At 48.5% G+C, this 13,951-nt stretch overlaps 7 protein-coding genes across 7 annotated transcripts; 5 read left to right on the top strand and 2 right to left on the bottom strand.

The window, feature by feature from the left end:
• Positions 1 to 60: 60 nt before the first annotated feature.
• Positions 61 to 714, top strand: ASPSYDRAFT_63302 (uncharacterized protein; the record flags this gene model as incomplete). Its single annotated transcript, XM_040850231.1, has 1 exon — positions 61 to 714. The coding sequence occupies one exon, from the start codon at positions 61 to 63 to the stop codon at positions 601 to 603; it is 543 nt and encodes a 180-aa protein (XP_040707276.1). The 3' UTR covers positions 604 to 714.
• A 700-nt stretch (positions 715 to 1,414) lies between these two features.
• ASPSYDRAFT_38026 (Dabb family protein) lies at positions 1,415 to 2,237 on the top strand. Its single transcript, XM_040845621.1, has 4 exons — positions 1,415 to 1,566; positions 1,641 to 1,751; positions 1,826 to 2,016; positions 2,101 to 2,237. Exons 1-3 carry the CDS (start codon positions 1,501 to 1,503, stop codon positions 1,979 to 1,981), a joined length of 333 nt encoding a protein of 110 aa, XP_040707275.1. The 5' UTR covers positions 1,415 to 1,500; the 3' UTR covers positions 1,982 to 2,016; positions 2,101 to 2,237.
• A 56-nt stretch (positions 2,238 to 2,293) lies between these two features.
• Positions 2,294 to 4,072, top strand: ASPSYDRAFT_38024 (uncharacterized protein). Its single transcript, XM_040845620.1, has 4 exons — positions 2,294 to 2,578; positions 2,633 to 3,332; positions 3,398 to 3,750; positions 3,810 to 4,072. Exons 2-4 carry the CDS (start codon positions 2,793 to 2,795, stop codon positions 3,916 to 3,918), a joined length of 1,002 nt encoding a protein of 333 aa, XP_040707274.1. The 5' UTR covers positions 2,294 to 2,578; positions 2,633 to 2,792; the 3' UTR covers positions 3,919 to 4,072.
• Positions 4,073 to 4,535: 463 nt separating this feature from the next.
• ASPSYDRAFT_25545 (prefoldin subunit 5) lies at positions 4,536 to 5,331 on the top strand (the record flags this gene model as incomplete). The annotated part of the gene is made up of 4 exons (XM_040844176.1): positions 4,536 to 4,587; positions 4,708 to 4,994; positions 5,075 to 5,192; positions 5,267 to 5,331. 4 exons carry the CDS (start codon positions 4,536 to 4,538, stop codon positions 5,329 to 5,331), a joined length of 522 nt encoding a protein of 173 aa, XP_040707273.1.
• Positions 5,332 to 5,509: 178 nt separating this feature from the next.
• On the bottom strand, positions 5,510 to 8,536 carry ASPSYDRAFT_190859 (uncharacterized protein; the record flags this gene model as incomplete). The annotated part of the gene is made up of 9 exons (XM_040843639.1): positions 8,271 to 8,536; positions 8,193 to 8,215; positions 7,831 to 8,133; positions 7,728 to 7,770; positions 7,547 to 7,676; positions 7,261 to 7,491; positions 6,610 to 7,199; positions 6,264 to 6,554; positions 5,510 to 6,212 (listed from the first exon to the last, which is right to left on the bottom strand). The coding sequence occupies exons 1-9, from the start codon at positions 8,273 to 8,275 to the stop codon at positions 5,510 to 5,512; spliced, it is 2,319 nt and encodes a 772-aa protein (XP_040707272.1). The 5' UTR covers positions 8,276 to 8,536.
• Positions 8,537 to 9,566: 1,030 nt separating this feature from the next.
• On the top strand, positions 9,567 to 12,069 carry ASPSYDRAFT_83530 (origin recognition complex subunit 1; the record flags this gene model as incomplete). Its single annotated transcript, XM_040851234.1, has 3 exons — positions 9,567 to 10,358; positions 10,412 to 10,533; positions 10,590 to 12,069. The coding sequence occupies 3 exons, from the start codon at positions 9,567 to 9,569 to the stop codon at positions 12,067 to 12,069; spliced, it is 2,394 nt and encodes a 797-aa protein (XP_040707271.1).
• A 340-nt stretch (positions 12,070 to 12,409) lies between these two features.
• Positions 12,410 to 13,777, bottom strand: ASPSYDRAFT_83529 (WD40 repeat domain-containing protein; the record flags this gene model as incomplete). Its single annotated transcript, XM_040851233.1, has 1 exon — positions 12,410 to 13,777. One exon carries the CDS (start codon positions 13,775 to 13,777, stop codon positions 12,410 to 12,412), a length of 1,368 nt encoding a protein of 455 aa, XP_040707270.1.
• Between the last annotated feature and the right edge of the window lie 174 nt (positions 13,778 to 13,951).

Below are 13,951 nucleotides of genomic sequence, written 5' to 3'. Positions count from 1 at the left end.
TTATAACTGGGTTGGCTTCCATTTCTCTTATGATATCAAACTACTCAACCTCTGCCCATGATGGAGCCGTCTGTTAGCCCTCCTCAGCCGGTGGGAAATGGCAATTCTATCAATCCGTTCTTGTCCAACCAGCGCATTTTCTCCATCCCGAACAATAACGCAGGTGCACAAGTGGCCCTTACCGAGCCAATTGATGTCGTTCAAGGCATGAGTATGCCGATGCGTCCCAGAATCAATATGGATTCGTCGACCACAATCAAGTCTCCTTGCGTTCGACAATCTGCTACCTTGGACCATGGCCAAACACGAGCCGTTCCACTGGAAACGACCACCTACTACTATCCACCTTCATTCACTCCCTTCGCTCCGGTCCTACAGGACTCCACGGATGAAAGAACCATGGACGATATCGTCGTGAATCAACCAAACATCGCTCGGGATATCAGTGACAGACACACCTCGGAGTATGCCCCTTCCTCTCCCTCCTTCAGATTTAAATGGGAGGGCTGTACCAGCACCAGACAATTTTCACGTGTTGGCGATCTCATCCGCCACATTAAGTCAATCCATATCACACCCGAAGCCTATCCATGCAAAGCGTAAAACTGTGAGAAGGCCTTTGGACGGGCAGACCATCTCCAAGAACATACCAGACGCTGACACCAAATTCGTTAAGCCCTAATTACCTATAACTTTGGCGTGTGTTGTCATCTTTTGGCTCTTGCCTCATTTACTTACCTTCTTAAAAACTCTCTGTCACCTCTTTGTGTTTGTTTTCTTTTCTCTTGTTTCGTTTATGCCGACTTGTCTGCATTTAGTGCGTCTTAGTAGCCTCACGAGGTCACGATGGTCAGGCGAGTTTGATAGCTCTGCACTTTATTTTTCTTCCTTTTCTATTCTTTCAGTCAGAATTCTGTTGACTGATGTTTCGGGATTTGTTATAAAGTAATACCATGTACCTTTTGGGCCGTTAGCTCTTTAGACTCAAGACGTGCCTGGATATACTTGAGATGCCCCAAAGACTGGGTTTAGCAGACAATGGAAATAATTACGAATTTGAGGATCTATATCACACTCGTTCAAACTCACAAAATGGCCCAGTCTTGGTCTGCTCATATCATGCTACACAGCATAAATAATGCAGTATGCCGAAGCTGATGGATATCAGACATACCCGTTCATAAGAACCCAAAGGAACCGATCCCATGAAACCCAAGACGCCATCCTAATCAGCCATTACAAGCTCCTTCCTTCTAAATCGAGAACAACAATCCTATAGCCTTTCGCCAAATAATATTTAAATCTCTGGATTCTGATTTCCGTTGCGACTGTGTCAACCGTGGGATTCTTGAAATCAGGTTCGAACCACCCCACTTTTGCACTCTGCTTTATAATCAGTTGTTGACGTTGACTACATAACTAACATCAAGACCCCCGTCAGCCCACCTTCTTATTTTCTCCAAACATCTCCATAGGCTGGTACTTACATTAACTTCCGATATGTCCATTACACACATCGTCCTCTTCCAGCTAAAAGCCGGCCTTAGCGCCGAGGTCGTCAACGACGTGCGTCAACCAACCATCCATGTTCCACAAGGTCTTACTTATCTCCCAGCAACTTAATGCTCATTCTTGAACAGGTCTGTACACGGATGCTAGGTCTCAAGGATAACTGTATCCATCCAACTTCTCAAAAGCCGTATATCGTGTCTTCCTCAGGTGGGGTAGATAACTCCCCCGAGGGGCTTCAGGTATGTCATCGGTATCCCCAAGTTTTCTCTCCACCATTTATTGCCTTATATGCTGATGATATCGTTTCCATAAGGGCGGAATTTCTCATGCCTTTGTGGTTGAGTTCGCTTCTGCCGAAGACAGAGACTACTATGTCGAGAAAGACCCAGCTCATCTGAATTTTGTCAGCTCTTTGAAGGGTATCGTGGAGAAAGCGCAGGTTATTGATTACACTGCTGGTGTGTTTTAAGTATCTAGAGAGATTCACTGGATACCTAGTTTTATGTAAGCAGTTCTTGGGTGATGAGATATTCTTATAAACATGATATACTATAAACTTATATTTTCTAATTTTAATTATAAATACAGACAATATTAGCCAGCGCAAGCAGTCTCTCGCGGCCATATAAATCGGCCAGAGCGCCGGTGAACATGGCACCAGCGAGGCAGCCGAGTAATAGAAAACTTAGACTGAATTGAAGGTTGTCTTCCTTCCTCGTTCTAGAAGGCTCACCTCTCACCTTAAATACTCGAACCCCTCCTGTTTTTCTATTTTTTCAACTTTCCATTTCTCTTCACCATCACCGTTTTGGCATCCCCTCAAATCAGTCTCGCGAAGCTTCATCCTCGCAATGAGTCAGCGAAACCACACAATCACCATTATCGGCCATTGCAGTTGGAGTGTCCATGGTTCTTCTCTTTTCTTGCCCATGCGATCCAGAATACTATTTCCACCGCCCAGGTATAACCCAGGGAGATGAGAAGTGCCGTAACTGCGGGCATCCTGTGCCTAGTCACAGGGATTCCCCATCGACGACTCCCCAGTAGCTGGTAACTGAGCCTATAGGTGAGAAGAAGCCATCTAAAAAATACCGTCAGCTTACAAGCTAAATGTGCCCAGCTACTCCGCCATCCACCATCCCCCGGGCGGAACTTGTTGACGGGATAATAAGCCGAGTAGAAGAGCCCATCTCATCAGGGTTAACGGCACATCTGCGTTTGGCAAAACCACTTTGATGAATCTTACGGTTAACTCCCTGCTGAAGAAGTATGGCAAAACAATGCCCATTCATACCCTAACCGGCTGGAACGAGGAAGATGTCCGCCGTGTAGGCTTTTACGATCGATATCTGCAGTTGGTAACGGGTGTTCATGGCGAAGATTGGGGGATCTATCCGGCCTTTCTACTTATTGATGAGGCACAGCAGTCATACTGGGACGAAGTGCTTTGGTCAGCATTTTTCAAGAGTATTGGAGGATGGAGGCATGGTCTATACATAATTCTGTTTACATCTTGCTGCTTGTCGGGCACTAGCTCCCCACATATTTATTTTAGGCCTTATTCGGTGGTCCCAATGTCCTTTGGACCAGACGCCCAGATATCCCTGCGCCCAGGTGAAAAGCAAGGATTCCGGCCTTGGGACCCCGTTGGTCTCCAGCTATGGAAAGATGAAGCAAAACATATCGTCACAGACTATGCCGCGGAAATTATCTCGTCCTCTGTCTCTCTGACTGATGATTTACAGGAGAGTTTATTTCGATGCAGCAGTGGGCACATCGGGTTGCTTAGAAGCCTTACAGAGGCTCTTCTACTAAACGAGGTATGCTATCCATTGTACATGGCCCACACCCTTTACAGTATATCAATGTTAACATATTATAACAGGCGGTCCAAGCCGCCATAAAACAAGGGAAGCCCGTTGATCGGCAAATCGTTTTCGACCGCCTCTTCGGTAATCCCATCGCATTCTTCGAATCCCTGAGCGGTAAATGCTTTACCAAGGGCCTACCTCAACCAAAAGATTTAGAAAACGAGGCTACAACCCACATCCTTGAAATCGTCATCAATTCTGGCGCTGTTGACACAAATCAGTTCGAGGGGCGCGAAACATCGGAGGATTTGAGGGTGGCCGTCGAGGCAGTCTGGAGCAATGGATGGCTACAAGCAGAGCTATTAAGTAACGGTCTAGGATATGGTTGCCCTCTAGTCTTGACATTTTCAACCGAAATTCATCGCTTGTGAGTCCATACTTATATCCTCGAGCTTTACTTACTAGCAACTGACTGTGCTAACATAGGTATTGCCAATTTCTCCTTGTTCAAATGGCCTCTGACAATGAGCAGCGGCTCCGTGACTTCCTCCGGTCAGCGGTTGGGTCTCTCAAGGCGCTGTCATCTTCCGAGTAGTCAACTTCCGAATCGAAGTACGCTGCATCACAGAGTTGGGTACGATGACTGGACAACCTAAATAACGGGCAATTTATTTCCTTGGGACTTTACCTAAGTCACCAATTAGCGGATAGTCATACCTAGATAAATTGTACTATGTACTCATCTGTCCATTTGATTACATTCCCCCGGCCCTTCTCCCATTGTGTCGGGATTTGCAAATCCCCGCGTACCGTTTTACTATTTTACGTCCCTCACCTATTTTATCATACATAACTCCCTAATACAGTTACCTCATCTCAGTAGGAGCCTACATATCCTATTTTCGCGAAAACATAGCAAAATCCCCGACTAGTATACCAATCGCGCTAATCCGCATTCGGCAATTCCTACTTGGTCCGAGCTTTGAGCACAAGGCACAACTTCAACTTTATCCCAACGCACTGCCAGTGACATAAAACACCTACCACCAACTTCCCCCACAACCATTGAGCAACCCCTCGAGTCCGAACTCGCTCTGAATCTCCTCCTCAAGGAAACCTTTTACACCTATATCCACTCCACCTCTAACCGAACCCCGATACCACCTCGCCACGAAAGGAGACGGATTCCAAACAGAACAAAAAAAAAAAGAGATGCCTCCTCCAAACACCCCCGCATCAGAAGGCGATGCTCCCCCCGGCGCAGGTAAATACTCAACAACGCCCACTCCCGTCCCCTCCTTTTCCAATCTCTCTAAAAATTACTCTACTTCCGTAGTCTAATCTTCGACATAAAAAAAAAAAAGACTAACGACGCCATTAATAGTAAACATCAACTCCCTCTCGTCGCAACAACTCCGCGCTCTGCAAACCCGTCTCTCGACCGAGCTCGAGCACCTTACCTCCTCACACGCAAAGCTGCGCGCCGCGCAGTCGCGCTTCCGTGACTGCGTGCGCTCCATTAACGATGGCGTCGTCGGGTCCGCGAAGAAGGGTACACAGGGGAAGGACGAGATTCTGGTCCCGCTGACGAGCTCGTTGTATGTTAAGGGGCGCTTGGCGGATCGGGAGCATGTGCTTGTTGATGTTGGGACGGGGTATTATGTTGAGAAGGTAGGGTGGAAGAAATATACATATCTTTATCTTGGTATAAGGGGGTTAGTGGCTGATTATTATTTCCTCACACTTGACAGACACCCGCGAAGGCGATTGAATTCTACGAGCAGAAGGTAAAGGAGCTGGATACGAATCTGACGGAATTGGAGAAGGTTGTGCAGACTAAGAGCTCTCAGCAACGGGTCTTTGAAGAAGGTTAGTTGGGAAATTCCTTTTTTTTTTTTTTCCATTCTCTGATGATTAACGACGTGTGACTAATAATTCGACAGCTCTGAGGCAAAAGTTGATGAGCGAGGGTGCTGCATCTTCGGGTCAGGCTGCGGCTGCTGGTTGAATATACTCTCACAGTGAACATGAAATGAAATGAAGTTGCGGCGAATATAAAACAATGACAGTGACGAAGGAAGACAACAACAAAAAACAGGGACGAATGTATTATAGGCCATTAGTTCTCCCAATCGAGTCAGAGCCCGCCGGGTGCCCAGAATACATCGATAACCACGTTTGGTTGCTTAAAACAAGGTACCAAGATCTGCATTCAGCATCTCAGCAGCACCATATCCAGTAGAATTTGCAGGGGTTTCAGAAGAGACCATTCCAATTTTCATAGCGGACAACCCTAATGAAGCCGATCTCGCGTTGGATACAGCGTCATTGTCAGCATCTTCCGAGGACGTTCGCGTTGGACCCAAGAGCTCGGCCGCTTGCTTCACCAGATCAACGAATTCCCAAAGGCCTTTGGTCTGGTCTTCTAGTGCTGTCAAAGGTTCTTTTGGTGGAAAGAAGGTGGCGAGGCTGGGATTATATTTTGCGGAATGTCCAATAGGCAAGTTTGCATGACCCCCAAGCAAATTGTCCCAGTTTGCTTCGAAAAGTGATGCTCCCCATGAAGTATAGGGAACGTCCGACATGCCACCAGTCATCGTGAGCCCTGTCTGGCCGATGGGTACGTCCACGCGTTTGTACTCATCGTAACGGGCTATTTCAAATATGTAATTCGTGCCTTTGATTCGATATCGAATAGCGGATTTCTCCACGAGCCTTGACACTGGCGGGTTTGGGGGAAATGTCACCTTTCGTTCCGGCTTCGCAGAGATGTTTCCCAAGTCTTCTGTGCGCCGGAATCCGATTGAGTGTGAGAATTTCTTCAAAGCAGCGTCAATTGATGAGGTTTCGTGGAACTCGAGTGACTTTATTTCCAGTTGCCAATCCGAACTGCTTGCTGTCAGTCAACCGGAATATTACCCCAGCGCCAACTGATCTTACCGTCCAAAGTCAATAAAGGCGACATGCAAAGGAGGTTGCGTGTCTCCAGTTTGGCCACTTGTACGAGGCCTTAGCCAGCGGCGCTCCCTGGTATGGTAATCTCTTGCCCCAGGAGTTTTTGAAAACTCTGCTTCCAATCGAAGCATAGACTTGTCTGCACCAAGGAATTCAAAATTTACGGAGTACGCCAGCTCTGCTTTGTTAAGCGGAGTTGATGTACCGTCGTAGGGCTCGAATAAATCAGTGGCTTCGAAGCATCTCTGAAGGAATTCAGACTGGCCGACTTTCAACCTATCGGGAGTCATAATTTAGCTATGCTCAACGCGTTACCAACGGTAATACGTACTCCGGAATTAGTCGACCCTTGGTTTGCTCGTGCAGCAATGTCTCTCGGAATTCCTCAAACCCATACGAGCCTTTATTATCTTCCGGCAGCTGATAACTTTCAAGTACAAACGTACCAAGGTTGACACGCATCCGCAGGTGTCCACGAACAAAAGAAAGTCCTTTCAGACAGCTCTCAATCGCAGTCAGAAGACGGGTTCTGTTTCTGGATTGTACCAATCCGAAACGATCCTGCCATTCCTCTAGACAGGGCCCTTTGAGTCGGTTTCCACAAAGGACGGGCTTGTGCAGCTGGTTCTGCTTCTTGACAATGATCTTACCCTTCATTTGAGTCGGGCTCGGCGGTTCAACAAGATATATCTTAGTTTTAATATTACTCTTTGCCACAGCCTCAGCCCAGAGAGTTCTGATGCTCTGAGCAATTTTTTTCATACTCTCATGATTGTTTCCAAGTGCACATATGTAGCCAGGTAGGTCTCTTGGAACAAACAAGTGACATCCAAATTTAGCGCGGATTGAGTCAAGAGATTCCAGTTCAGGACCGAGGCATTCATGCAGAGAAGGGCCATCTTCCGGCCATAGAAAGAGTAGCTGACGGACTTGTGTTAGAGATAATTAGGAGCGGAGACTTAAAACTTTGAAAAGGACTGACCTGTTCAGGAAAGGCAGTATCAAGCGCGAGTTGCTTTCGAAGCTCTTGCAGCATGTTTTCGCCCTTCTCCTTGTACTCGGCATCTACCTCTTTCTTGGTTGAATAGGCATGAACCTTGGTCCAGTCGCTTCGCGTCTTGGACTTTTTGAAGCTGTTGCACTTGGCAATAATAGCTTTCAGTTGCTCTTCTGCTGAAGCGACCTGGCTCAGTTCGCCCCATATTCGAATAATCTATCCTGTTGTTTAGCAGCGTCGTCCGCGGAAGTGCACAGAATGTTATACGAACATGGTCACCATAAGCCGGTGGTTGGATGAAAGCACCGGTTCGCGTGCCAATATCCTCAAATACTTCATTTCGCTTTTGCCCAGAGTTACTCGTTCTTACAGATGCCGTGAGTCTTGCTAAGCCAAAGAACCTAGTAGTATCAACAGGACAGCGACTTCGTGGTAAGGCCATAGCCACTTACTCATGCTTGAAGGTCCCAAAAGCAGCAGGTAGTTGCACGACACCTAAATCATCCCGATTTATTAGCCCAAAGCGACACCGTGATCACGATGATTCTTTCTTACCGCTTGGTTTTGCTCCATTTCTCCACTTTGCCTTAGCAGGGGTGTCCCGGAGTATTTTGCTCGAGTGGCCTTGTGCAGCTCCTCTTGGAGAGGCTCCCCTACCTCTCGGAGCTCCCCGTCTCACGTTTGGCGTTCCGCGGTTAGCCACGACATTTCGCGACGGGCTAGGTGTTTTTGAATCGACCGGCGGCTTTTTTGGAGGCTCCAGTTGCGGGGTTGCCTTACGAGACGGCGGTTCGACTTGGGGTGGTGAAACTAGGGCACTCTTGGGCGCGGTTCGACCGTACCCAGGAAGCTGCCACTCTTTAGGGAGTCAGTGCATGTTTCGTTATAAAAGGGTAAACTTTGAATAGAACTCGCACCTTGGGCACCGGATACCTCATAGCTGTGATGGCTATTAGCAATTTTGATGTAGGGCTGACACCAAACCGAAGACTCACTCCATTGGAGGCCAATTCAGACGAATAACAGTGGATCGTTCTGACGAGCTTGGAGACTGTAGGAAGGGTTGAAGGAGACAAGAGCACCGCGGGCGTAGACGCACTCCAAGGGGGGGGACCAGGATCAGAAAGGGATGAAGAGGAGTGGTCTCTCGGTGAATGGGTAAATAATTGAGTGGAAAACAACAGTGAAGAGTCGAGAGAATAATTGCCAGCGCAACCAGCAGCTCACTGTTGTCAATGCTGCTTCCAAACCAGCAATACCCCACAGGCTGACGGCAAAGTACGGAGTAGACCAAAAAAAGAGACAGGTCTTTGTCCAGCGTTTATATTGCTTTTTATTTCTGCCAGTATCCGCGAAATGGTCGTTGGTAGGAACAACATTGGTGTCTCGGAAACATGCAGTCACCATGTTTGTTAAGGAAACGGGTGCCACTTGCCGGTCCGAATGTCAGAGTGCTTTCCCAAGTCAATTGGCAATGCTTCCGTTTTCTTTTCCCGTTTGCCGCTATGTCAGTAGCAGTCAATCAAACCTTTGGTGAAGAAAGTCAGCTACTGCTCATTGCTTAATCTCCTGGTTTGTTCGAGGTTTCGCAAAAGAAAGGCTACTTTATTTCGAAACTCTACTAAGCAACTAGGTAACTTGTTAAACAAGCCGACTTCTACTACTTTACTCTGTGGCTGTACCCTCAGTCGACTACAATGACTCGGCATACTTTGCATGGCCTAACTTCAAGTAGTAGGCAGTGTTGTGGAAGGAGCGAAGGATCATGGGATTTCTATTTGTTCACTAGAGCCCATCAAGAACAGCCATCAGTGACCAACCAAACACTGTTATCAGAGTATTAGTATCCAATAAAGAAACTGTTTCTTAAGTCTTTCTTTTATACCCTTTCAAAAAGTAGTTATAAAGGCGATGGCAGCTGGCAATTGCTTGGTATGTCTGGGCCACACAACATTTGGGCTCGTTTATAAAACCTCATTATCGTTCGATGAATTGATTTTAAACTGAAAATTTTAACCCTGAGTAATTAATTGATCAATTCAGGAACTTCTAAAGGGGGTGCTTGGTAGACATATCCTGTGTCTATAGTTTAGTGTGGGGCGGCGGGCAATAAAGCTAAGCCTAAAGTAACTTATTAGAATCACGTGTGAATACGCTAGTCCATAAAAGGATTAAAGTGGACAGACGCGGTTTTTCGCGTCCCCTTGTTTCCCGAGCTCGACGTCGAAGCCGCCTAGCCATTGTTTGCTGAAGCCCGCCGGAGTCGATCACAAAATAATTCCGAAAGCCAGATGGCTATCGATATTGCAGATGATAACGCAGCTTCGCAATCCCGCAAGCGCGAAGCCCTCAAGCGTGCCGAACAATGGATGACCAAGGGAGGCATTATCCGCGACGATTCCGACGATGAGCTTGGTAAAGAAGACCTTCCGTGGGAGTGGATGTACGATGTCGACTTAGACGATGCGAGCGAAACCAAAAACACACCAGAACCTTCCCGTGAGACACCGAAAGCCTCCCGAAGGCGCTCCTCCCGCCAATCACAACGGAAGATCATTGGAGCTCGGATGGGCTCTTTCGAGTGCAAGCTGGGCGAGGTTATTCTGCTGAAATCACCAGAACCTGGAAAGGACTGGGTCGGCATTATCACGGAGTTCCGTGAAGAAGAAGATGACGAGGAAGACGAACCCATCAAGTCCGCAAACATTATGTGGTTTGCCTCTCCGGACGAGTTCATATCGACAAGGAACAAGCGGAGAGCCGATGCGTTGCCAAATGAGCAATACCTGACGACAGACTTCAATGTTAATCCGCTGACTTCAATAAACGGGAAAGCTCAAGTCATGTCTAAAGATGCCTTCTTTGCGCGGTACCCAAACGGCACTCCACCGAAATCGAAGGAAGAACTGGCCGAATACAACAAATGCATAGTTTGTCGGAGAGGAGTCAGCCAACTTCAAGGGCGATATACCGAGGAATTTTTGTGGGAGGATGTTTACTGGCAGGACCAAATCCATGACCTTGTTGACCTTGTCAAAGATGGTTTGAAAGCAGCCAAAAAGCGAAAGCAAGTGGACAGTGACGTGAGTCTGTTGAGCCCTCCTGATGTTTCCATGGGTCCTAACGCAATAGCAAGTATGTCGAAGCAAAAGCCGCTGTAGATGAGGTGCCGACAACTCCAAGGAAAAAACAGAAGGTAGCAAACGCTACGCCGCAGTCTCGGCGCCAGAAAGCGATGACCACTCCGTCTCATCGAAGGTGAATAGATGAGCTGACCACCACGATTAATATGGATACTGACCAAATTGGACCAGAATTATCGTCAAGAAGCCTCTCGAATTTACGCCTCTTGGTACACGCGTGCTGTCACCCACCCATTTTGCCTCGCCCTACCGGCAGGCACGCAATCTCCTCCATGTTTCTACGGTTCCCGACTCACTTCCATGCCGGAAGACGGAGTTTGACACAGTATACAGTCACCTCAGTGCCGCCATCATGGAGGGGACCGGTACCTGTATCTACATTTCTGGAACGCCAGGGACTGGAAAAACAGCCACCGTCCGCGAGGTTGTTGCACAGTTAAACTCTGCAGTTCTTTCAGAGGAAATGGATGACTTTATATTCGTGGAGATAAACGGCATGAAAGTCACTGACCCCCATCAATCCTACTCTCTACTTTGGGAAGCATTGAAGGGAGATCGGGTATCACCTTCTCACGCCCTTGATTTGCTGGATCGCGAATTTTCGCACCCCTCACCCCGAAGAGTATCTTGCGTTGTTCTTATGGACGAGTTAGACCAGCTGGTCACGAAGAACCAATCAGTCATGTACAACTTCTTCAACTGGCCGGCCCTTCGCCATTCGCGTCTCATTGTTCTTGCAGTTGCAAACACTATGGACCTTCCGGAACGAACTTTGAGTAACAAAATCTCGAGTCGTCTCGGTTTGACACGCATCACGTTTCCCGGTTACACGCATAACGATTTGATGGAAATTATCACAACTCGATTATCAAACGTACCAGGTAATATCGTCGACCCAGACGCAATTCAATTCGCGAGTCGCAAGGTGGCCGCCGTCAGTGGTGACGCACGACGCGCCTTGGATATCTGTCGACGAGCAGTTGAAATCGCAGAACAAGCTAGCGAAGCTGTCCCAGTCGAAGACATGGATGGAGATGATGATGCCGAGTCTCTCCCTCCAACACCTAGCAAAACTCCTGCGCGAAAAGAAAGAGCAAATACCAAGCAGCCCCTTTCACGCGCCAAAACAGGATCGCCACAGAAGCCCACCACCTCCCAAAAACAGCCAACAGGGCGAGTCACCATCGCAACCATCAAACAAGCTATTCAAGAAGCAACGTCAACTCCCCTCCAACAGTCCCTCCGCTGTCTCCCTCTCTCCGCAAAACTTTTCCTTGCCGCCCTCCTAGCCCGTGTCCGCCGAACAGGCATCACAGAATCCACATTCGGCGATGTGATGGACGAAGCGAAACGGATTGCCGATGCGGCAGTGGCCGTTGCGGGAGCGGCCGGTGCAGGAATCAAAGACTTTCTTCTTGCCGGCGGCAACGGGACCCGGGTCAGGGCGCTGGGTTTCGCAGCAATGGAGCTCATGAATTCCGGGGTTCTTGCTCTGGAGACTAGCTCTAGAGGTGCCCTAGGGAGCGCAGCTATTCCGAGCCGAGGTGACCGCAGTGGGAAAGTGAGGCTCAGGGTTGCGGCGGAGGATGTCCGAGCTGCGTTTCGGGATGATGTTGAGGCGAAGGGGCTGGGACTGGGGATGGAAAATTGAATTTAATAGGCTCAGAGCATTGGGTTGGCGTTTAGCGTGAATCCTAGTGTATGAATATGAATGTATACTAATTTACTAGATCAAATGATACCCTTGTGTTTACAAGTAAAATTTTCCGTGTCATATAATACATTCAAATAACTTATAGGTCCAACCCGTAGCCTTATATTTCTAAAGATTTCAAAATGAAGAAAGAACCATATCACCAAACGCTAAACTCCATAAAGTGCATCGGAAAGCCGTCTCAAGACTCAAGATTGGTAGGTGGGGAAGGGTATTCTTTTTAATAAAGGAATTATGAGCAGAACTGACGGTAAAAGAGCATTATTATCAATAGCTCCTAGTACCTTTGTCGCCCCAAGGTCGGAGCCCATGTCACAGGGTGAGTTTCCGGTGTAGCTTGATCATCCTGCTTCCAGACCTTGATCGTCTTGTCCGCCTCACCGGTGATCAGACGCAACCCGGTTCGATCGAAGGTAGAAGCCATAATACCGGCTTCGGCCTCCAGTGAACCCGGCTGGGCAGTTGTTTCGATGTTCTGGAAGCGGTAGCCAGTCTTCCAATCCCAAAAGGACATGGAGCCGTTGTCGCCACCAGAGAAAAGGACATTATCTTCGTTGACGGAAAGTGTGTTAATGACGGAGTTCTGGCCTTCGAAGTTCTGCATGAATTCACCACCAGGGCATTTCCATTGTTTGATGGCTCCGGTGCTAGCTGATGCGAAAGTGAACTCTCGCGGGTGGGTTGCTAAGGCTCGGACACCCTTTTTATGGTGCGTGAGGACGCCCATGGACTTGCCGGCCGCGAGATCCCAGAGGCGGACGGTCGAGTCTAGGGATCCGGTTATGATTTGGGGGTCGGCTTCTTGGCATTTCAGATCTGCAACTGTGCCAGTGTGACCAGATAGGACGTGGATGTTGCTTCGAGTTCTCATATCCCAAACACGCGCGACGCCGTCTCGACCACCGGTGACTAACAGATCAAGTCGAGGGTGGAGGGCAAGTGTGTAGACACCACTGAGATGACCATGGTAATGGCGAATGACTTTGTTCGTTTCCAAATCCCAACATTTGACCATCTTATCCTCACCGCAGGAGAAGAGATATGGGTGTCGCGGCGACACAGCCAATCCACGAACAGTCGAGATATGTCCCGTAAGGGTCAACCGCAATGCACCAGTCGCCAAGTTCCAAATCTTAATCGTCCGGTCACCAGCACCACTAGCAAACCACTCGTTATTCGGTTCCACTGCCAGAGCCCGCACCCAACCCAGATGTCCCGAGATAACTCTCATCAGCTTCCATGGCGCATGCCACTCAGGTGGTTGTTGCCGAGTAGCTGACGGCCTCTGTATCAAGCTTGTGGGTTTATCTTCTCCAGCAGCACCACCCGCAGACGGCCCTCGGCCTCCTCTCCTTACAAGAGCCGTGGACGCGCCACTTTTATCGCCGCTGCCCTCACCCTGTGGCCTCGCACTGATCTTAGGTCGTTTCGAGCGCGCAGCAGCTGCTTGTGCTTGTTTTTCGGCGAGAGCGGGTGGGAGCTCTTTCACGTCTTCATATTCTGCTTTTCGTCGGTAGGAAACGCCAATGGACCCGTTCGCGACTGAAGGTGTGACCATGAGATATTCGGCACCGAATAGCTCAGCGGTTCTCTTCGCGGAATTCCGCACGGCGTCCTCCGGGGTAGTCGAAGGGATCACGTCCATTGTGGCTGGTGGAAGGTCAAAAAAAAGGCTGGATATATCCGAGCAGCTTGAAAACCAAGCTGATTGAAGGGCCGGACTCTCGTGTCGCGGTTCGCGTATTCTGGAAGAAGAATAGCCTAATTCGGTGCAAGATGTGAGCGATAGGCCGGCTTATGCGAGAGATTATTAGGAAGT

Source organism: Aspergillus sydowii, assembly GCF_001890705.1.
Source record: "Aspergillus sydowii CBS 593.65 unplaced genomic scaffold ASPSYscaffold_1, whole genome shotgun sequence".
Taxonomy (NCBI): domain Eukaryota; kingdom Fungi; phylum Ascomycota; class Eurotiomycetes; order Eurotiales; family Aspergillaceae; genus Aspergillus; species Aspergillus sydowii.
The sequence above is the reverse complement of the archived record's forward strand: the minus strand, read 5'-3'. Positions and strand labels throughout refer to the sequence as shown.

Coding starts and splice junctions, on each gene's coding strand:
- ASPSYDRAFT_38026 (XM_040845621.1), top strand. CDS start 1,501: ATGTCCATTACACACATCGTCCTCTTCCAGCTAAAAGCCGGCCTTAGC. Junction 1,567..1,640: donor GCGCCGAGGTCGTCAACGAC/GTGCGTCAACCA, acceptor ATTCTTGAACAG/GTCTGTACACGGATGCTAGG. Junction 1,752..1,825: donor ACTCCCCCGAGGGGCTTCAG/GTATGTCATCGG, acceptor CGTTTCCATAAG/GGCGGAATTTCTCATGCCTT.
- ASPSYDRAFT_38024 (XM_040845620.1), top strand. CDS start 2,793: ATGCCCATTCATACCCTAACCGGCTGGAACGAGGAAGATGTCCGCCGT. Junction 3,333..3,397: donor AGGCTCTTCTACTAAACGAG/GTATGCTATCCA, acceptor ATATTATAACAG/GCGGTCCAAGCCGCCATAAA. Junction 3,751..3,809: donor TCAACCGAAATTCATCGCTT/GTGAGTCCATAC, acceptor GTGCTAACATAG/GTATTGCCAATTTCTCCTTG.